We start from the raw sequence: 23,320 nt of genomic DNA, 5'->3' as shown, positions 1-23,320 counted from the left end.
ACTTTTTCTTGTTTATATACTTACACCCAGTGCTTTTTTTCTAAAAAAAAAAAAAAAAGGTGCCGGAACTCACACACGTCATACAACCCGCCTTGCCTACCCTACAAGGTTCCATCCAAAAAAGGTGCCGGAACTCCGTTCTGGGCGTTCTATGAGAAAAAAAGCCCTGCTTACACCTATTATAAAAATATGTGATATTATCAGAGGTAAGCAATCAGTTGCCATCCATATGGTCCCAACCATTAGTCCCAGTGTCCTTACTCTGGCTATACTTTCTAGGGATATTGGGAGTTATGTTTGAGTAACATCCAGAGTGCCATAAGTTGCCTATCACTGCTTAGAAGATAGATACAGAGAAGTGCTTTCTTCATTCTATGAGCTGAGGAGAGCATAAATGTTTTTCCCTTGGAAAGAAAAAAGAGTTTAGCTACATTTTGTAAGAGCGGGTACTGCAAAATGAAGTTTGCGGTTCAAGAGGAACTTGAAACATTTGGGTTAATGTATCTAGTAAGCAAACTAGCAAATTTCCTCTACTCAGTTCTCACACCCCAGATATTGATCTTATTCCCTTCTTTTCCACAACTTTTTGATGGCAATTTATTCCTAATTGCTGTCCTCACAGCACCAGCAACCCAATCTCTCTTCTCCCAAACAGTAGACTCATTATTGTGTCTGAGAAGCTGCCATTCCCCCCTTATTTCACACAACAAATAGGGAGGGGAAAAAAGATAAAGAATGGTAAATGATTGATTTTTTTTGTTTTGTTTCTTTGACTGATTTCTCACCTTTTCTCCTCATTTTTCACTCCTTATATGGCTGTGCAGAGACTAAAAACCTGGCCAACTATGGAGTGGAGATAGTTTAATCTTTGTAAGACTGAATTTAAGGCTAAAGCTAAACACCCTTGGGTTAGTGACCAGGTTAGCTAACACCTTTTCAGTTATCCCTGGGTACCATTAAATATGAAATGGGACAGGACTGCTGCTGAAAACTAATTAACCAGTTGGACTGTGATTACTAAGCATAATTAACATATTACAAAGGCTGTGTTCATATAACATGCTAAACCAAATAAACAGCATCTTAAGTAATCTGATTCATGCAACACCTTGTTTAATTTTAGATGATAACCCACGGTTTATGGTTTAGTATGTTGTGGGAACACACCCACACTAATTTTCTTTTAGTGTAGGTAGCACCTAAGGGCAACTGTGGTGAGATGCTGTCATGGATTAAATTATTTCACTACTTGGGGGGGGGGCTTCTCTGGGCATGGATCTGTGGTAACAAGCCCAAACTCTAAATGCAGGATTGTGAAAACTAAAACATGGGACAAAACGATATGGAAGAAGAAGTGCATGAAAAATATAGAGGATAAACCTTCGCCCATGATAATGTGGCTGAACATACTGTATGAACTATTAAAAAAGTTCTGCACAGACATAACTCTCCTGAGGTTACAACCTTAGTCTGTGTGTATATGTATGTGTCAGAATGATGCTAGGTAATGAGTTACGATCAAACCCCTGGACCTTTTGTACAGAGGTGCTATACTGTATTAATGCAAATACAAGGGGAAGAGCTTTGATCACAATACCATGCCTGCCATTTTGCAGATTTTGACCCTTCCCACAGACCCTACTAACCACTATGCAGAACTATGCTGCATAATATTGAATCTTAGGACTGGTTTCCTGTCTCTCAATGGAGCCGCCTTTTGTACTTCATCGAAGAGATACGAATCTTGTTAGCATCCTCTCAGAATCATTATCTAGCATTCTGTCACCTCCAGCTATTGGCTCCTTTCTCTGCAGATGTAAAGAAAACCCCCTGCTTTCTTTTATTTCTCTCTTTTTTTAAAAAAAAATCTGCTTGTTTGCGAATACATTAGCAAAAATCCAAGCCAATAAATGATTCCTACAGAGATGTTCCTTGTGATTTTTTTTATTGGGATTGGACTCCTCCACCTATGTTACCTGGTTTACTTAATGCTGGTCTCTTATTTGCATGAGGCGTACAGTGTATAAGACAGGTTGACCCTCGCCATCAGTTTGTATACCACTGCTAATTCTAAGGCAGTTATGAAGACTTAACATATCACAATGAGTAATGGAGAGATTTTCCAATTATCACATACCTGTACAGATGTTACTACTTGCTTCACATCAACTGAAGCTATAGATATCACTATGCGAGCCACCACGTCCACTTAGCAGATACATATGTCTACAAAACTTACACATTTATTTGTAGGATACATGGCAGGGCATGCAGACAAGCTCAGATAAACAGTGAATGTTCTTTGCTGCTACAGAGCACATATATAGCTTATAACATCCCTATAACAAAACTGTACCAAATAATGCTACATATAAATAGACTCTATACTTCCAACATAATTGGTTTTAAACCAGTTTTTGTGTTTTTTTCCCCTCTGAGAATTATTTGAGTTTAGAAAGTTCTGGGGATTTTATTTTATAGTCCTCTGTGAGGGTACTGTGAGGACTTGGCCCCGTTGGGCAGGCATGTCACAAAACTGGGGTAACTAGGGCTGAAGCAAATCTAGAATAAAGAAAATATATATTCTAATTAGGTGTGGTAATTGGGACTCAACTACTGTTATCATTATATTTACTGAAACGTTTATAAGCAGCATTAACTATGGAAGAATTTACCTGCCAGTATAATTCTGACACTGCTCAATTAAAAAAAAAACATTCATGTATTTGCATACATCTATATGTATGTCATGGTCCTGCCAGAGGACAAAAAAATGTAGATTGTGGTAGCATATCTAGAATCCAATCTTCTGAGAACTTTGGATAAAAGCTTGTCCTCAGGCATTGTCGATATCTGTGGAAATCTTATAAATTTGAACATGAGGGAAGAAAGCCAAATAAGATTTCCTTTGATCAAAGGGGTCAGGCTGCAGAGCCTTGGATCAGTCCTTGCTTCTCCACGGGGCTAGCAGAACCATAACCTATCATGCAAAATCTTATCACATATAACATGGGATTGATCTGCAAGGACTACAGGATTCCATTTCTTCATATGTTTCCATGACTCACCCGCCTACATCTGGTTTGCAAAGGAAGTGGGCCCGCTTTGGACATAGCCACCTTGCTGGCCGTATTCTCCCTGCTGACCATAGCCTTGCTGGCTATAGTCAGGCTGGTAGCCACTCTGCTGCCCATATGTGTCCTGTTGTCCATATCCTGGAGCTTGGTTGTAGCTATCTCCATAGGTTTCAGGTGCTGGCTGCTTCTCCTGGGCAGGTGGGTACTTCATGAAGGGGGCACTCCATCCAGTCTCTTTAAAGACAAACCATAGGTTTCCAACCCAAAGCACCAAGTTCAGGAAGCCAAAAACCTATGGACAACATGAAAACAAGTTGATGAAAGAGCTGGGGATCTACAGTCCTACCTGTTAAAAACACTGCATGGAGCATTCAAAAAGAACCACACTAATCTAGCAAGCATAGAATAATGCTGAGGAATAATGGCTCCATTCTTCAATGGTCAGACGTATCTCAAGGGCTAGGTACAGTTTTGGATCCTACATTCAAAGAAAGATTCCCACAAAGTAGAATGAGTATCAGGATGAACAACGTGAATTAGATGAGGGAATAGAAGGAGAACTCATCAAATTTGCAGATGACACTAAACTGGCAGGAATAGCCAACACCCCAGAAGACAAGCTCAGGATCCAAAAAGATCTTGACAAACTTGAACAATGGGCCCTATCCAACAATGTGGAGAAAAGCAATGTGGAGAAAAGCAAAGTTTTACATTTAGGCAGGAAAAACCAAAGGTATAAGTACAGATTAGGTGAGACCTGGCTCAGAAACAGCAACTGTGAGAGGGACCTTAGAGTCCTAGTGAACAGTCACTTGAATATGAGCCAGCAGTGTGCAGCAGCAGCCAAAAAAGCTAATACAATCCTGGGTTGTATAAACAGAGGCATATAATCAAGATCATGCGAAATATTAGTACCGCTTTATAAAACCCTAGTAAGACCACACCTGGAATACTGCAGCCAATTTTGGTCACCATACTACAAAAAAGATGTTGAGACTTTGGAAAAAGTTCAGAGAAGAGCAACTAAAATGATCAAAGGCCTGGGGACTAAAACATATGAAGAACAGCTGCAGGACTTAGGTTTGGCTAGTGGTCTAAAGAAAAGAAGAAACAGGGGTGACATGATAGCAGTATTCCAGTATTTGAGGGGCTGCCTCAAAGAAGAGGGCGTCAAACTATTCTCCAAAGCACCAGAGGGCAGGAAACAATGGTTGGAAACTGATCAAAGAGAGAAGCAATTTGGAATTAAGGAGAAAGTTCCTAACAGTGAGGACGACAGCTTGCCCTCAGAAATCGCGGGAGCTCCATCTCTGGAGGTTTTAAAGAAGAGGCTAGACAGTCACTTGTCTGAAATGAGCAGGGGGCTGGACTGGAAGACCTCCAAGCTCCCTTCCAAGCTCTATTCTATTCTAAACTATCCAGGGAATAGAAAACAGTACTGGACTAGGTGGAAGGAAGTGGGTACCGTATGTTTTTTTCTTGAGGAATAATAACTGTGGGGAGCCATGCATCATATTGAAAATTATCATGACTTGTCCTTTATTATCCCAGAGATGGAAAATAATGACTTTCCGTTACAGGAAGGCTATTTACTTGTTTGCTTGCTTGTTTATTATGTATAGAAGCCCATCTCAAACCAGTGACTCTGAGCAGCAAACAATAATAAAAACAGTTAAAATGCAGTACAAAAGAAGAGGTTAAACACGAAAAGCAGCCAAGAAATATTATAATCAGTGTCAATATAACCAGGAAACAGGGGCCTTCATAGACTTGGAACCCCAGGCTCAGGCACATAGCCTGAGGCACATAGGCCTTCTGAGAGGCCAACAGGGTCAGGCCCATCCTAATTTCAGGGAGGCTGTTCCAGAGGGCAGGGGCTATAATATGGTAGAGAAGGCATGTTTCTTGGTCCCCGCCACCTGATAGGACCAGGAGAAACACTGCCTTAAAGCTAAGTCTCAATCTCTTTTAATTTTAATTTAATTTAAGAAGTGAAAAAAAAATCACTTAATGGCCTAAATGGCCCCGTCCAACTCTCTTATTCTATGCAGCTGTTGTGCCCCCTTGCACACTGAGAATAGAGACTGCAGTAAAGCACTACAAAGGCAACTAGCAATTGTGCAACTAGCCAATTTTTCTTTCTTATAGTATTTTGGGGAAAGATGCAAGACTGAAGAACTGCAAAGGAAAGTCCTCATTCTGAATTAGCTTATATCTACATCTTTTTCAAAGTTTCTGCAATCACAAATCACTAAAAAAAATTTAAAAAAATGCTGGGATCACCCATTTAAACAACATCACACCCCCTTTTATCTTTAAGTGCAGGGGAGGGTCATGATTTTTAGTGGATAAGACAGTACTTAAACTGGCGCAATTACCGTATCCCTTTCCCTGGTCTCAAATAATGTCATTTCCCCTATAAAACAAAGAAACAAACAATGTTGTTTAATACAAGCATCTGGACAGGGATAGTTCCAAACTTACAACTCGACTCACAAACAATAAATTACAAATTGTTCCATTACCCTAGAATAGGCCCAAATTGCCCCCTTATGAATAATTATCCCCAGTTTAAGAACCACTGGAGTAAGATAAATATAGTTGAATTTGTCTATGCCTTCCTATCTCCTCCAGATTAAAAGGCCTATCCAAAGATTTTGTGCTGAAAACATATAGTAATTGATTAACGGGGTTAAATGTTACTAGGGTTTCAGGGAATTATGCACTGATAGAAGGCCCCTTGTGTTCCAAACTCTAAAGGCTGGCTTTGTATTAAAGAGGAGGCTAAAAAGGGCCAATATGATTCTGAATGGCCTAGATTTAATAAATTGTTCAAAAACCGAATCATAATGATGAAACTGAAGTAATATTATTTGAATAGTTTGATATGTTTTCCTTTCCTTCTCCTTTAAATGGTATATTCTCTATATGTTTAGAAGTAAATTGCATTTTGGTTTGTAGGGGACTGAGCTTTTAATTTTGTTTAGTTGTGTTTTTTGTTTGTTTTCTCTGCTCTTTTCTCCTTTGACTTTTCTTCCCTCACCCCACCCCACATAAATTAGTATCAGGTCTTTTTCATTTTTTTCGGATCATATGGGTTAGGTTTCTTTTTAAAAGTTTATAGTCTTTTATTCAATGCTTACATTGCCTTGTAGTTTCTATGTAATATTACCTAACAATTAGCACTTTTGTACAAAATGTCAATTTTAATGTTTTTTAAGTTTTTATAAAACTATGTTTTAAACTAATCTTCATTAATCTCATTGGAAAACCTACGAGATGCTCCCTAGGACCTCAAAAGTTCTCTGGTTGCAACAGCAATTTTAAAAAGCTCACTTGTTTTGAGGTGTGCAGTTCTGCTTAGTCATTAGTGATTAGTCACGGATAGCTATGCAAACAAAATGCAGCAGTTTTACAATCAGGATGGGGTAGCTGTATAGGCAAAAACAAACTGGCATTCTAAAAATCAGCTTCAGGAATAGTTCAAGAGAGGAGCCACTTATTCTGTCCTGTGGAACGAGTGTTTCCTTCTTAATGGCCGTCTGCATGTGTGCATATGAAGAAGGATAGAAAAAGTGATGAGAAAATACGAGAGGACTATAAACAGGAGATAACCTCACCTGGAGCCTTTCACAAAATTCAAAGGAAGAGGCAGGGTGGATTGCACAATTAAAATTTATCTAGTAGCATTCCGAAACAAAAGGATTATGTCTGGCTATGAGTCAGACAACAGAACTGTGGGATTTACTTGATAACAAGTAGATCTGATTTAGGCCAGCAAATGGTAATGTGACACTTGTGTAACACAACAATTAAGGTTATTCCCTTGAAAATGGCTCATTGTAAGACACCAGTAGATACACATATGTCTTGCTGCAGACATCACCCCAAGTTCAGACACACAGGCATCTTTACAAGCCAACAACTAAAGATGCACAAAACACCAACATATCCACATAAACAACAAACTCATCCTGGTACAGAGTTCATGAACTGAAAGGCAGAAGTACAAATGAAGTCTTCGAAAATATAGAAAACAGACCCACATGGAAACAGACACAAACAAAAAACATACACTGTGAAGCTATAGTCAAACAAAGCTAAGAAACACAATTATAAAATACATGTTCAGCCTCCAGGAATAGACCCTATATGAAAACCCTATTATATTCTTATGATAGTAAGCTGGAGGACCTACCACCGAGGTGTTGAGGCCAGAAGTGATGGGCTCATATTCCTCCTTGCATTTGACCTCTGGTTCCTCACACACGGACATGCCTTCTATCACATTATCTGGGTCAGTGGCCTCCTTGACATCTGAAAGCCCCTTGGCCCAAGCGCAAGAGCTCACCAACCACATGAACACAAAAACAGCTGTGACAATGAAATCCTGCAGCAAGAAGAAACAAGCCCAGTGAGATTACAGGAACGATTACCCAATGTGTGAAGAAGAATAAACTTCTGGAGATCTCGTCAGTGAATATCATAAGCCTCTCTTGAAATCCAGAACCTAGGTCCTGCCATGCCTTCCCAGCAACCCTAACCTTAATTCAGCATAGGCAGAAGATTTTTGCGATAGTGGCGAGTATCTGTAGCTCAGGTATAGGATGAGAGTGAAGGTTCAGCAGCCCAATGGCCACGTCAGGTCTGTCACTCAAGCCCAAGATTTTAAATTGGCTGATTGTTTAAATCTCACCTCACCTGGAAGATCATTAGACGGCCTTAGATAAGCCACTATTTTGAAATAATAGACCCCGGTGGTAAGTAAAAATTAGTTTCTCAAACCTTGGAGGAGCCCCCATCTGACACTAGTGCTTGCAATGGGTCAGCAATGGGATAAAAATATACAGGTAGTACTCGACTTACAGCAGTTAGTTTAATGACCATGGGAAGTTACAATGGCACAGAAAAAAGTGACTTATGACCATTTCCCACACTTACAACTGTTGCAGCATCCCCATGGGTCATGTGATTAAAATTCAAAATGTTTGGCAACCGATTCATATTTATGACAGTTGCAGTATCCTGAGATCATGTGATCATCTTTTGCAACCTACCGATGGGGAAGGCAGATTCACTTAACAACCATGTTACTAACTTAATAACTGCAGGGATTCATTTAACAACTGTAGCAAGAAAGGTCGTAAAATGGGGCAAATTCACTTAACAAATGTCTTGCTTAGCAATAGAAATGTTGGGCTCAATTTTGATTGTAAGTCAAGGACTACCTGTAATATGCTAGACCAGGGGTCCTGGTTGAGGAATTCTGGGAGTTGAAGTCCACAAGTCTTAAAGTTGCCAAGGTTGAGGACCCCCATGCTAGACTATAGTATTATGGCAGTATTCAAAATAAAGAACCCATCATTTAATATTTATTTTGTTCAACATACTTCTGCTATCATCAATTAACTTCCTGTTCCTAATGAACATCTAATATTTTGGTGCACAAAACAGGGCACTCAGAAGGCACTGTTTATTCAATCAGGTGGGGCATGAAGAACCTGAATGTAAAGTTATTATTTAATGGAGGCCAACATTTGACCCTTCCCAAAGGATTTGGAAGGTTTTCCAAATGCCTGTTTGTCATTCTAGATGTCCTCTTTAGAAGCAACTATTCCTGCTAAGGCTAATTCAAAGGGTGCTAGTATCAGGTATGACATGTGTGTTTAAATGGCTTGTGCAATCCTATCATCCTATAACTGTACTCACAACCATGGGACCTTTGTTGTTCTCCCTATATTTATCCTGCATGAAGATGTAGACAACAATCGCAGCTAAAGAATAAAGGAAGGCGAAGACTGCAATGGTGACGAAGAATTCAGCAGAGGAAGAGTAGTCTCCAATCAAGAAAACCTTTTCTTGTTCACCTCCTTTACAGGTAGGAGCATCAAAATACACCTGGTGGAGCCTGGAGAAGAGAGAAAAGAATCTGTAACAGGAATTCACAGAAGAAAGGCAGCCAGTATGGGTGAACGTTGGTTACACTGAATCGAATCACGTTCTTCTTAAGAACTAGTTTCAGGAGAAACAAAAGCATGAGGATTACTGGCACAGGATTAGACCCTGATTATGAAAAAGTGATTAGCTACATTTGTAATGGAATTTACTTCATGGCCGCAGTCACTATTACCCATGATGATGGATCTTCAAAGTTCAGGGTATGTATAGTCCTCAATGCAACAAGTTAAGGATTAATAATTGTGGAGGTCCATTACCATATGCTCTCTAATGGACTCCTTGGAATTCTCTGCATGACTATTAGAAAAGCACACACACACACACACACACACATAGACATGCATATGAACATGCCTCTATCCACCACCCATCCACATGTATATCAAGAGTTCAAATGTGTCTTCTGTCTGTTATCCAGAAAAGATAACATTCCCTTTGTATTGACCCTACTTCCAGTGTCCTATTGTTTTCTTGGCAGCAATAAGTAGTGGTTTGTCATTCCTTTCCTCTTGGATATTTGTTGGCTTTCCAGTCTTGCCTACAAACATTCCTTGATGGTCTTCCACGTAGTAACCTAATTTGACCCTGATTGGCATTTTGTGAATCCCAAAGTTCTACCAAGTGTTGGACATAAACCATCAAAACAAGAAGTGCAGGCCACTGGTTGGTGGCTTTCTTACTTCTGGAATGTGCTGTGTTCTTGTCTATAAACAGCATCTTGGCTGTATACCTTTGCCCACCAGCAGTTTCCTTACAGTTTCTTCACTGAACAGCCCCAACTAAGTCTTAACTCACCGGAAGGGGTAGGCGAATTCCACCTCTATATTGAGTTTGCTCTCATTCTTCTTGGGACAATTGACGCTGAGGCGGAATTGTCCAGTGTAGCTGCCACACGTCGCAAATGCAAAAATGGAAAAGAACTGGAGAGAAAAAGGAAAGGAGAGCAAATCTGAATGATATTCACAGGAAATCTGGAAATCTACTCAGCAACAATCCCATGTCTTGTGCTACATATCAGAAGTGTGGCAGCAGGCAAGCAAAAAGACTGGAGATAGCACAAAATGGTACAGATTTCAAGGTTATTTACTGACCATGTGTAAAATACTATACATTCCTGGAAAAAAATTGCAGTGGAAGTTATTTGCTACATTAGAGAACTGAAGTTTCCTGAAAATAACTTAATGGAAGGTTTTCAAAAATATAGTTGACTTTTTTCATTGTGTTGATTTTTTATGAAATATTTTTTCTTTAAATATTAAATTTCAATTTTTAAATACCTCTTTTTATATAGAATACGTTAATTTTATAAGATGTCATTACTGTAGTGCTAATTATATCTCCAAGATTAAATATTTGTGGGGCTGAGATCCCTGCCACCCAAATATTTTAAAGACATTTCTCACAAACATGCCAATTAATTTCTGACCCAGCAGCATAGAGGAAATATTTCCCAGTGATCTAATTAAAATGCTGGAGTCTGGAGGTTGATGGCTTTTCATCGGTATCTTATCCTGGCTCCTTAGAGTGATAGGTTAAGATGAGTTCATGTTTTATGAGCTTTGTTAGTTAGATAATGATAGACAGATGATAGATAGATAATAGATGATAGATAGATAGATAGATAGATAGATAGATAGATAGATGGATGGATGGATGGATGGATGGATGGATGGATGGATGGATGGATGGATGGAAGGATGGATGGACGGACGGATGTACAGACAGACAGACAGACATGGCAGGGACATGGATTGGCTTCTGGCGTTTGTCCTCGATGATTGGTCAATTGAACAGTCCATAAATACTGTACCTCATGGCATAGAAGGGCACTGGGGGAAAGGAGGATAAAATGTCCTGAGATGTTTTGCTTGCGAGAATTTGGGTGGTGAAAATGGTGAAATTGCTCTTAGATACAATCATTTTTTTACTATTGTATATTTAAATATTTTAGTTATTTAGTATGATTTTTTTTAAAAAAACAATCAGTTGGGTTGACTAACTCAAATATCTGAAGGACAAACCATTATAATGAAAATTATATGTAGTATTTTCCCCAAACAAGCCTTTAAAAAATAGAAAGAAAAGAAACAGATTTAGCAATCTCGAAACAAGAGTGGAGGGTATTTAATCTTTTTTTCTATAATTATTTTTTTCAGTAGTCAAAGTCCCCTCAAACAACTTTATCCCCGCAATAAGGATTAGCATCTAATTTGAATTTTCATTTTAAAAGGACCACATTTTGAACAATTATTGCAGTTTAGTTAAAAAAAACAATACTGGAAAGTTACAGGCAGTTGCTCTACTACCGGCATATTGCAGACATCCATCAAATTTATACAATTAAAAAAACTATAGATTCCAATGAAGGAGTCTGGGAATTTTAATTTGGTGAAGGCTATATAGTGTAGGTTTAATAATATATGAAAGGACTGCAGTAGTTGTGGATTCATCCTAATATGATGTAATTTTTTTCTTTGAACATTTTTACATAACTTTAATCACTATATTTTATTATATATCATTGTTTTATTTTTGTCTGTTAATGTGACAGATATTGAAAACATTAAAAAATGTTAGTCTCCTATGATGTAGAGGTCTCTTAGCTTACCACCTCCACTCTAAACATGGGGATTCCCAGGTTCAGAGTGAAGAAATACATGTTAAGCTAGTTATAAGTTTTTACATGATTAGAAATGAATCATAAGCCAAGGGTGGAGTTTGTAGAATTCAGAAGAGTTTAATATCACCCCATTTTTTTTCATCCTTTGTTATACAGCTTCCGCTGCTAAACATATGAGAGTTTTTGGTGTACAGGAGTGGCCTAATATGACACTACCCAGTTGTAAAAGGTACAAGCCAGTTGCAGATTTCCTACCTCAATGAGAACTAGGGACTTGAAAAGAAAATTAGTAGGCATTAAGCACCCATTTCTCTAAGCCAATTTGAAGTACGTTTGAATTGAGGCATGCGAGACCGTACTCTCCTGAACCTTGTGCCACTTTTGTGGAAATATATTTTTGAAAAGCTTTATGACCCCAATGCGGCTTCAAAAGATCCTACCTCTCTACAAAACACATCTTTTCTCATATGTGGCCCTTTCTCTCGGCTGATGCCAACGCATCTCCATTTCTAGCAAGGCAACTTCTCGATAATGAGCAGTGCCTGCACCTATATGAGTCACAGGGCTATTTCAGTCTTCCCCAGCAATAAGGCAGACGGAGGGCGGGGGGGGGGGAGAGAGAAATGTAAATGCTATTGGGCTCACTTGAGCCAGCAGGGGGCACTCTAGGAAGAAAACCAGCAAATGAAGGGATCATCTTAGCCTTTGCTCAGGATGGGGTGGGGGGAGTGTTGGTGGCAGGAGGCATTTGGTTTACTGTCATCATGGATCAGCTGAGAAATTGCCGTGTGGTCATAGATATTTTTAGAGCAAAATTTGCCATAGGAAGAGCTGGAGAATGAGGGTAGGAGAGAGCTTGCCTTATCCCTCTCTTAATCTCTTCCTCCCAGCATCTAATCAGGGAGGGACCAGATATTAACCCAGCCCTGACCCACTTTGCTGTCTACCACCCAGGGAGTCACCATTCCCTGCCTGGGCTCAGCCCACAGAGCAGAAGAGCCAGCAGAGATGCCTGCTTTAAAGACCTGCTATACATTGATTGCTACTGGAAGGCTTTTAAATTATGCCGCTATGAATTAGATTGTGAGGAGCTTAAATCCCTTTAATGAAATGGGTGTCCAAAGGCAGAGGGCAAGGGAGAACTGCAATAAAAAGGAACAGCATGCTATTCAGGGTTCCAGCCAGCTGGCTGCGGTTGTTTCTCCTGGATTCTCCATTCCATTGTATGGCATTCGGTGTCTATTGAATGGGCGCAATTCTCATTAATCTGACTTGAAATCCCCCCCCTTCCCTTCCCTCAGATGGTTTTGTGCTGGGGAATAACATGCTGCCCTTGGAATACCGATAGGGCAGAAGAGCCCTTGCGACACAATGAGTTTACTGGAGGTCCCATAGACAAATAAATACAAATGAGGACAAACTGGTCCACGATAATGCAGATAATGCTCGTCTTTTTTTTGTCTGCAGGTGTGCACCCCTGGGTTTCTAAGCTATTTGCATGGTTTGGTGTGAAGCTCATGTATCGAGGTAGTTCAAGTTCACTAACTTGGGGATGGTTTCAACTAAGCTGACAATTCAAATTTTGGAAGACTGTGCCATTTGAAAGTAGTAATGTCAACCTTTTTCTCCAATACGCCCCACTACAAACAACTGTGAGGCTGGCTAGGAAAAACAGCTTGGTAGTCACAGTCAAGACCCACAACTCCTGAGTTTGTAAGTGCTGTGGAAAGCTTTACCTAGGAAAATGTGGGGTGCACCGGTGCAAAATAGCGAAGCAAGGAAACAAAATAGAGCCTTTTTGATCGGAGAACAAATCTGTTCCAAAGGCTGATCTCCTTCTCTGTGGAAAGCTCTGGAGATACAGAAGGAAATCTGCTGGGGTCTCCAGAGGCAGGACTTCAGAGCACTTCACAAATCACAGGGCAAATGTACTTCCAGACTAGTCTTTGCAAAATACATAATAAAAAGTGGATTAAGAAGTGCGGGTGAACCTGACAGATAAAGGGATTTAGGATTTATTTAAAGCCTCTGAGGCCAGGATATGCATCTAAGAAAGAACAACCAGAGGAAACCGGCTTTGAGGCCTTGGTATGCTGCAGGCTAGGGAAGGGTTTAGTCCTGATCCATCCCTGTGTCTATTTACTACACGTTCCGTAAGATGTCCAGGAGGCAACAGTCTGCACAACGTATTTCTCTGAGGCCAACAAGTTATTACATTTAACCTTATTTTTTATTTTATTTTTTTTAAAAAAATCCATTACCTTTTTTTTTCAAAATAGGAAGCCTGTATTTTGCAGAGCAAAGCATGCCTTAAGCATAAGCTGTATTTTCAATGTCAGAGGCGTTCTTAGAAAATGGGATGGTGAGTAGGGCTGCAGGCAAGTTCTTCATTTGATTTTTAGTAGATACAAGTGTTTGGATCTGGCCATATCTCCCATGGTAACCATTGTTCCAAAAATACCTGCATATCCAAACATATCCATTGGCCCCAAAGGCTGGAATCCTTGCTCTACCCCAGGGGTGGGGAACAGTGGCCCTTTGGATCCACCATTCCTGACCTCTGCTCTACCCAGTAGGGAATATTTGACTTCCATAATTTCCCAGGAAATGATATCCCAAGGTCATTTGGGATCATATCTTTCAGCTTTCAAAATCCAGGATGGACTCAATCACAAGGATCTTATATTGGCAACTATGTCCCATCCTATTATTCACTTAGGTTCCTATTAAACAAACAGCATTCAGATTTTCCTTCCAGTCTTCTCTTTCTCCTCTTTGTTTTAATCAGCATGTGTGAGCAGAAATGTTAACAATAGCAGGGATAAAGTGCCACTTTCTGTAGGGGTTTTTTTGAATTTATTTTCATTAGGAGGAAAAACTCCAAGGCATAAAGTGGTTGCTTTCAGTTTTGGTATGGTGAAGAATCACTCAATGGCTTCCCTGTTCAAAATTTTGTTCATAAATTTTCCATTTTGTGTGTGTGAGTTATTGATGGTACCAAAAAAAATGTTCATAATGGGTATGTTCTTGCACAGGAATTGAAATAATTAGGTTAAGTTTAATGCCAAAATAATTATACAAAGCAATTTTCATCAGCCTGGAGCTCTCCAGATATATTGGAACACAATGCCCATAAGTGCCAGGCACTATGAGAACTGTAGCCTAATTTATTGAGAAGGCAGTAGGGAGAAAGCTATTTTAATGTACTTAGCTACTGGGGTTTCAGGGGAGAGGAAGGTGAAAAATAAACCACCGATACCTGAGCTGCAAAGATCTACTCGGTCATTAGATGACAGCAATGAGAGCATAAGAAGTTTAACTCTTGGCTGCCATCCAATGGTTATCTGAGATAGTACAGCCCATGTATGATGGAGGGGAGATTCTAAAGCTCCTCATTTTGACTCTCCCCTTGCCCCTTTATCTATCTAGAACACTCTTTTTTGTCCTTCCTTTCTCTTCAATCATCCAAACTCAGATTTTTTTAAACTGGATATTATTTTTTTATTTTGTGTGTGTTTTGTTTAACTGAGTATTAAGTGTTACGCTACATTCTTGGTGGTCAACCTATACTTTACAAAAAAAAATAACTGGACTGTCTTAATATTTCAGATAAAGGCTGTAACTCTGAATTTCAGCTGGACTTACTTCAGTGTTAGTTTTCACTGATATTTTGATTTAATAACTTGTGATGATACCATACAGTAGCATAAAATAAAAAGATAAGTTCTTCTCCAAATCAAATTGGCTCATTGTGACTGGAGGCAGCAATACAGAAGTGAATTGGTGCTGCTTACAGAATGTTTTAATTTTTCACTCTAGCCTGCTGCCCTGGGCATTCCTCGAGCTTTCTAATTTGAATACTAACGAGGCCTAAACCCCATTTACCAGATTTCAGAGGCACAGAGAGATATAGAGAAGATAGTTATTCTGGGCACCAACCAATGTTCCTGTACTCATTCCAGTTCTTATTGTGTTCTAATATAGCTATCAACATAGCAATAAAACAGGAGGATTCCCTATAGAGTGTGCTCTCAGTTAATTAAGGGAAGCACCAGAATTTTCCATCTCAAGCTCCAAAGCTCCCTGATTGCTCCTGATTTTTCTAAAGGCTGTTTTGATTTTAGATTTCATTGTGTGTGGTCTAAAATACTTGCTGCTTCTTACAACAGAATTGAGTGAAAGGAAAAACTGGTGTTCCCATCATTATGGCCAAAAAGATGTTTGAAACTACTGGCTTGTTTGCCTATATGTTTGGATATTATTCTCTGTATTCTGTTTTAATTATTATGGTCCAGAATCGTCACTTCAACTTCTAATGTACAGCATTACTTTTTCCAACTCCAGTTGACTCTCAGATTTATGCCATGTTGACATTTATTCATTTGTTATAGTTACATCTACTTTTCTGCAAGGTGGTATATATATGATCTTCTCCCATTTCTCCTCCTAACAACAACTCTGTGAGAGAAAGTGACCTGAAGTCAATCAAGGAGGTTCTTTGCCTGAAGTTAGACTAGACCTGCGTCTCTCCAATCCCACCATTTTAACTGCTATATAACCCTGGCTCTTATGATTACTGCTTAATATGCATTCATTCGGGTAACTGTGGATTTGTAATGAGGTCTAAAGTGATATAATAGAGCAGTAGTGGAGAACCTATAGCACGGGTGCCACAGGCGGCACTCGGAGCTCTCTCTGTGGGCACACGTGCCGTTGCCCCAGCCTTGCCTCCCCCCGCGACCCCCTCACCAGCAGGGCCCCTGGAGGAGAGTCGCCCCCGAGCGTGGCCCACATGGAGCAGTGCAGCCAGACAGAGTAGACAAGACTCTGCCCTCATGCCCCATCGTGCACAGTTGATGCTGCGGGGCGCGGGCAGAGGGCGTGGCTGCCATGGCGCTGCTGGGCGATCTGCGGCGGGCCCTGGAGGCGGTGAGTGGCTCTGCGGGCAAGCAGGGTGAGGGCAGAGTGGGAGCGGGGCAGGGCCAGTTTTTGGGCACTCGGTCTCTAAAAGGTTCGCCATCACTGTAATAGAGTATCAGACTATGACTGGGAAACAATTGGAAAAGCTTCCTCAAGTGGTGTTCAATTCCTGATGTCTGCATAGCCATATCCACACTGTACAGTTTTCTTGGCAGCAAAATGGAAGTGGTTTGCATTGCCCTTTTTTAGATTTCTTTTCCAAGTAGTAAATAGTTTCAGTCTGGCCTCTTTTCCAAGTAGTAACTAGTTTCAGTTTGGCTTAACTGTGTATGAGAATTTATTTGGGAAGCAATGGTCAAATAGGTGGACAGGATAGGAAAGTTGTAGATTCAACCTTTTAGTCAGCAGCCATAGTTTCAAGCATTTTCTCTAGTTTCTGTAACAGGTGACATGATGGCACCTGCACAGCACATTTTAATACTGTATCATCATCTACGAAAACACTTAATTCAGCAAGAACTCAAGGTCAGTAAGTTCTTAACTGCTGTGTGATATTTATTTCCATGAGCGTTGTGTGAGAAACTCTCCGTGCAGGTTGGCCCATCTATTTTATCTTACTAACTTTCTCAAATATCTAGTTGCCAGAATACATTTAAATTAGATGATAGATAGAAGAGACAGACAGACAGACAAACAGACAGAGATAGAGATAGAGATAGATAGATAGATAGATAGATAGATAGATAGATAGATAGATAGATAGATAGATAGATAGATAGATAGATAGATAGATAGATAGGTTACTGCCTCAGAAAGTGCATATGGCCTCTCAGGTTGAATGTAGCTTGGACTTCTCTGTTCCTGACAGAATATCCTTCTTGGCCAGTTTACTATTGGAGTAGGGGGGGGAGTCTCTCTTTTGCACCATTCCTTCTGATGTTGGCGTCATCATTAGCAAATCCCAGCACTACAGTATCATAACACTTTCTCCCTGTTTCCCTGTCCTCCATGCTGCTAAGTTGCTATGGTCACAGTGGTTGTAATGGGGAGAATTTCCAGCTGATTGGAAGAATGGCCTGCCTGACCTGGTTCAATGCTTCAGCAAACAGGCTGTGTCCCAACCCATTGTTGTAAGGTCTAGGCTAGGAATGGTTGGCCACCCCAGTAATTCTGGAGATAGCACAGGGGGCAGTGAGACACTTCATCTACATGTGAAACCATCCAATGGTAAGCAGTAAAATCCTGCTGGGAATAGCACTCAGGAGCTTCTCTCTCGGCCCTAGTCCTGACTTCACATGCAGCTGGAGCTCAGCCAGGGCTCAGGAGCAGAATATAACTGGCCAGATGCCAAAGAAGACAAACCTTCTCCACCTTTAAAAGGTAGATGCAACTTTGGGAGAAGGAACAAGCAAACACTGTCCTTTGGAGCATCTGTCTTAATTCTAAGCAGGATGAAGGCAGGAGTTAAACAGACTCCTCTTGACTTGTAAGGGTGCTGGTATAGTGGACTCACCCATTCTAGCAACTTTACAAAACCCAGGGGCTCCTTGAAGATCCGGAACTGTCCAACCGCCACAAGCTGTGAAAAGAGAAAGGAAATTTGGTTTAGAAACCTGTGGAATGTATGCATCTAAGATGCTGCGTTAAGCAGAAACCTGTACTGGTCCAAGGTCACAGGCCTTTGACATCTTTCAGCTGAATAAGCCGAAGGTGAATCTGGAATCTAATGAGTACCAAGGATAGGTATGGCCATGAAGCTCCAGCCTTTGTCCGGTCTCCATTTGTCTCATTCAGAGAAGCGAAGTTTTTTTTCCCCCCTCCCCACTGCTTAGATCGGTTGGGGTCCACCAAACATGTTCAAGCAAAGCAAACATGCTAAAGAACAGAAGCTGTACTTGGAGGCTCTCTGCCAGACTTCTCAGAATCATTTATTCAGTTTGTTTTTTTTCTAACTGCTACAACAAAAGAGAATAACCTTGGAATCATACAGAGAAATGGCACAGAGTGTCTTTCGAAAGTGTCCAGCTAAGTCAGGCTTCCTCGACAAGACATTTTCTGGATATGTTAGAAGTAAACTCCAAGAATCCTGGGAATCCTTGCAGTTCCAGTCCCGACACATCCAGAGGATGCCAAGTGGAAGAAAGTTCTAATTGGATTTACTTTAGCTCCCCTTGTAACCAATACTCAACCAATCCTATATAATGTGATTTACATAGGGTAAGTTAAATGGCATTTTTGTTTAATTATCTGGGCTGCTCTTTTGCTCTTAAAAAATGTGTTGGCTCAAATATGTTTTCAGCAAAAAAGCAATTCTAAAACATAATGAGAGCTGATAAAACCATAGCAGGAGGGATAGTGAAGAGAAGGAAAAATATTTCAACACTGTTCACAGCAAATATAACTTAGAAATCCCCCCCCCCCCAAAATTGCTAGAGTATCTTAATGGAGATAACTGAAAGAAGCACATTCAGTAATGAAGGCCTGTCATGACCCCCAAATGCCAAACCAGGGGAGATATTGCAGTTGATTGTGATGGCCCTCTTCCTCACAAAGCACCTTCTCAGGGAAGTGAGGGCTAACTTATTCTCAGCGTTGGATAGGTTTGGGATTGCATCAGGTCAGGGAAAGCTGTTTGAGACTTCTACCAATGTTCTGGAAGGCAAAAGAGACTGTTCTAGAAAGAGGTCAAAGGCGATCTAACATGGCTTTTCTTAGATACATCTGTTCCTATACTACAGGCAGCAAACTTGACAAAGGAAAAATGTATCAGACACCTTAAAAGGCTCATACATCTCTCATGTGTTGTGCACATGAATGCTGCAGTTTTCTGAAGGCTGAAATCTCCCATCTATATATAAATATTATGTAGCATTTTTAAGAATCAAAGCTGCTTCGTATAGCTAATCATATAGATTAGCTCAGTAAAGTTAATACACTAGATGTTGTTATCCCCATGGTGTCCTTGGTTTCATGATATATGCCAAAATATGTCTTATGATCACAGACTGGTATGATAGTCATTATATTCACTGGTGCACTCTGACACAGGGCTGCCCAAGGCGCATCAGCGACACAGATCCTTCCTTCGTACACATCTATGAGTAGGTACATCTGCCTGTACTGTACTGTACTGCCTGCAAACCACTCCACAGTTTTCCACCATTCTAGATGATCCCACATCCTTTTTGTCCCACATTTGTCCATCTTGCACTGATGTACAACGGAAAGCCCTGCTCTCTTATGACACACACACATCTCTGGCTTGTATAGCCCCACAGAGGCAATGTGATACCACTGCCTATGCACACCATCCAACAGCTGAACTGTCTTGCAAGCAATACAGCAAAATCTCTTATCCTGTTCACAAGCAGTTTGCACTAATTCTGTTTCCCAGCATCTCCTGCCTTGCATGAAAACATGCCTCGAGATAATTCACTTATCAGCACTGAAAAAGCCAGGATGTTCAAAAGCGTTGGTAGCAGCAACAACATCCCCCCCTCTGAGGAAGTTGACTGATTTGCATTTATAATTTGATTTGTTCTAGAAGAAAATGGACAGCTCCACACCTAAAAAATATAAAATGTATAAAATATACAGACATTACATTCAACTGAAAAAGAGAGAAAGTGTTAAAAACCAACAGAATCAAATATATTTTGTCCTGAAGCTCACAAAAGCTAAATAAGTGTCCATTTGTTGATCAAACACCCATTGAGGTTGGATGGAAACATCATCACCAGAAGCCCTCTCATATTTTTAATCATGGTTTTTCCCCCTTCTTCCTGTAAGATCCAAGGGAAGAAACAAGGACTGAGTGAGTCTGCAGTCCTAAGCTTCCTTATAACCCAAGGGGACTTACTTTTAAATAATCTCACCTTACAACTGAGCAGGAAGAAATGTAATGCGACAATCTTCTCTGGAATATCCCCAAGTCTACCTTTCCCTCTTCAAGAGCCTTAAGGCTCTTCCTCATATCCCCCTAACCCGGAAACTAATGTGCCCTCCTAGCCTTTCCCATGCCACTGTCTTTGTCTCGCTTCCAGCTCACAGCAGAGGCAACCTAAAGTCAACCTCAGCAGTTTGAAATTTAACATTGTGTTTTCCTTCTTGTCCCACCATAATTTTTGCCATGGACACAACCTAGCACATTTGATCAATAGGAAGCTGGTGATGTGCCCAGTTCCTACCCATTTTGAACTGCTGCGAGCACCACTGCCACCACCCCCATCACTGAATGCCGCTCAGTGTTGCCATTTCAGTTTGGGCTGTAGGAGACACTAGAGATGTCGCTGCTGCAGAGGCATTTGCTTGCCTAATTCTTGGCCAGCACTTTCTGAGGTTCTTATCAGTCTCAGGCAGGGTCTTTATATGTACAGGTCTAATGCTCTTTTGAAAGAGCACTAGATGTGTCTTCAGAAATAGCCTGACTGACAGGTACAGACACAAGAGTACCTGACCTAATATAGGCAGCTGACTAAACCTGCCATTCAAAGGACCCCATCTATACTAATTCAGTTATGCTGAGAACAATTAGTAAGTGGCTGGGTTTCCTGCTAGCAGGTGGTCCCAGTGAGAACGGGAAATGTAAGCCGGAGAATCCATCAATCACTTTCCTTATCTTGTCCTGCATAAAAACGGTAAGGACATCCATGAGCCTTTTGAGTGAGACTGAACAGGGCTTGGCCATTGGGACAGCAAACTATGGGATGTTTTTCCACTGGCTGGCAGACTACACTTTAACGTGGACCGGCTGCTCTCTTAATGCTTCTTCTTATGCAAAGAACAACTGAAAATTCCATGTAAGAAAATCTATATTTCTCCCTTCCATCTTTCTGATCTGTTTAAGGAACTCTGCCCTCAAGATACTTCAGGTCTCCAGTGATACTTCATCCAAAAAGGAAAAAAAAATACAAAATTCATGTCAGTCCTCAAAAAATACTCCCACTGCATTGAAATATGAATCCCACAGCCTGTGCAACAATGTTGCTTCACTGAAGCTCCTCCATCAGGACAGAAAATTAGAAGCCACCTTCATTCCCAAGGGGGAAAATCACTTCCTCTTGCAAATCGTCCCCTCCGCCTGGTGCATCTTGCTGCAGTTGCTCTAGGGAACAGGAATTAGAAACTGCCCCTAAGAGACAAATCTTATTTTGCCTGCTCTCCATTTCCTCTGGTCTAGCATCTCTAACTACCTCTCTCCAACCAACCCATTTTGCCTACTGACATCTCTCTCCACTCAAAATACAATCAAATAAAATCTCATCTGATGCCCCCCCCCCTTCCTCGCTCTTCTTCTCCCTCCTCCTTTCTCTGGCTTGGGGTTATTCCGCAGCCATGCAGACACCCCTTCCATCCATCATCTGCTGCACCCCACAAAGAGGGAAGGGCTGCCCCTTTTGCCCTCCATGTTCACTTACATTGCCTGCCTGGCCACCCTCCTTTTAATAGGAAGCACCATTATTTATTCATTCACTCATTCGGTAGAATTCCAAGGAGAAGAGAATTAAGCATCTGAGTTCTGTATTATCCAGTTAAACTGTTTTTCTCTTCCCTGCAATCACCTTGCCCAATTTTTACATGCCCAGCTCCAACTCTGCCAATCCTCTTTCTCCAATTCCCAGTTATGATATTGCGACTAAGCCCACCCACCTCTTCAGTACTTGCAGACACTTTCTGCATGCACCGGATTGCCAACCAGCCTCAGTGCAGTGATATTGATTGCCATCACGACCGCCCCCCCCCCCCCGTCTGTTTACTGTTGTGGTGCTTTCTCTTTCCTCCCCCAAAGATCCCTCACTTCTCCCCTGCCCTTTAGCTCCCTAAATACAGCCTAGGAGCCTATTTTATATTGCGCAGCTTTATTGCATCACTCCAGCCATTTTGGCGGCTCTTCCTTCTCACCCACACTTCCTCCCCAGTCTGCTGCAGTGACAGCAGGCAGACCGCTGCAGTGCCTCTACATTACCTAGGTCTGTCAGCTACAATCTAGAGCTTCTGTATCAAGTTATAAGTGGGAAAGGTTGCAGGGAGGGGGGGGAATATGCATGACATCCATTTCTCCCAACAGAAATCTCTGTCATCCATCCATCCATTTATCCATCCATCCATCCATCCATCCATCCATCCATCCATCCATTATCTATCTATCTATCTATCTATCTATCTATCTATCTATCTATCTATCTATCTATCTATCTATCTATCTATCTATCTATCTATCTATCTATCTATCTATCTATCTTTAATTACCTATATCCTCTTGAATCTGCTTTGGCACCTGCCTTCTCCAGAAACCTCATTTCTCATTTCCAGCTGCCTCACTGCAGCAATTTCACAGCTTCCTCTCCTCTCCCCTCCCTTCCACCCAGGATGGGCTCAATGCAGCTCCTGCAAATTGCTGCAGTGGGTAACGTGAACTCCCCCCGGCTCTATTAGTCTGCATCCCCACTTTGGGAGATTGCTCACCTAACTAAACGTGCTCCCACTCCGACCCCATTCCTCCAACACGGAGGCTCTTGTCTCGCTGCACCGCGCAGATGGTGCTGCACCCGGCGCATCTTCTTGCTGTGTTTAGAATCAATCTCAATCCAGGCAGGATGGGATTAAAGCGGGGAAGCGGCCATTGAAAGGGTGGGAGCCAGTTTAGGTGATCAACATCTCAATGTGGGGGTGCAGGCTAAGAAGGCTATGGGGAGCTGTTCCCAGTGTTGAAATCCTCAGCGCTTACCTGATTGACGACTTCCAT

The 23,320-nt window shown here is 41.1% G+C and overlaps 1 protein-coding gene across 1 annotated transcript; it reads right to left on the bottom strand.

Moving 5' to 3' along the window:
- Positions 1-3,045: 3,045 nt before the first annotated feature.
- Positions 3,046-23,320, bottom strand: SYP (synaptophysin). Its single transcript, XM_015812256.1, has 6 exons — positions 23,303-23,320; positions 18,089-18,154; positions 9,831-9,955; positions 8,787-8,985; positions 7,276-7,467; positions 3,046-3,369 (listed from the first exon to the last, which is right to left on the bottom strand). The coding sequence occupies exons 1-6, from the start codon at positions 23,318-23,320 to the stop codon at positions 3,073-3,075; spliced, it is 897 nt and encodes a 298-aa protein (XP_015667742.1). The 3' UTR covers positions 3,046-3,072.

This window comes from Protobothrops mucrosquamatus, unplaced genomic scaffold (genome assembly GCF_001527695.2).
Source record: "Protobothrops mucrosquamatus isolate PMUCROS unplaced genomic scaffold, P.Mucros_1.0 scaffold76, whole genome shotgun sequence".
NCBI classification, from domain to species: domain Eukaryota; kingdom Metazoa; phylum Chordata; class Lepidosauria; order Squamata; family Viperidae; genus Protobothrops; species Protobothrops mucrosquamatus.
The sequence above is the reverse complement of the archived record's forward strand: the minus strand, read 5'-3'. Positions and strand labels throughout refer to the sequence as shown.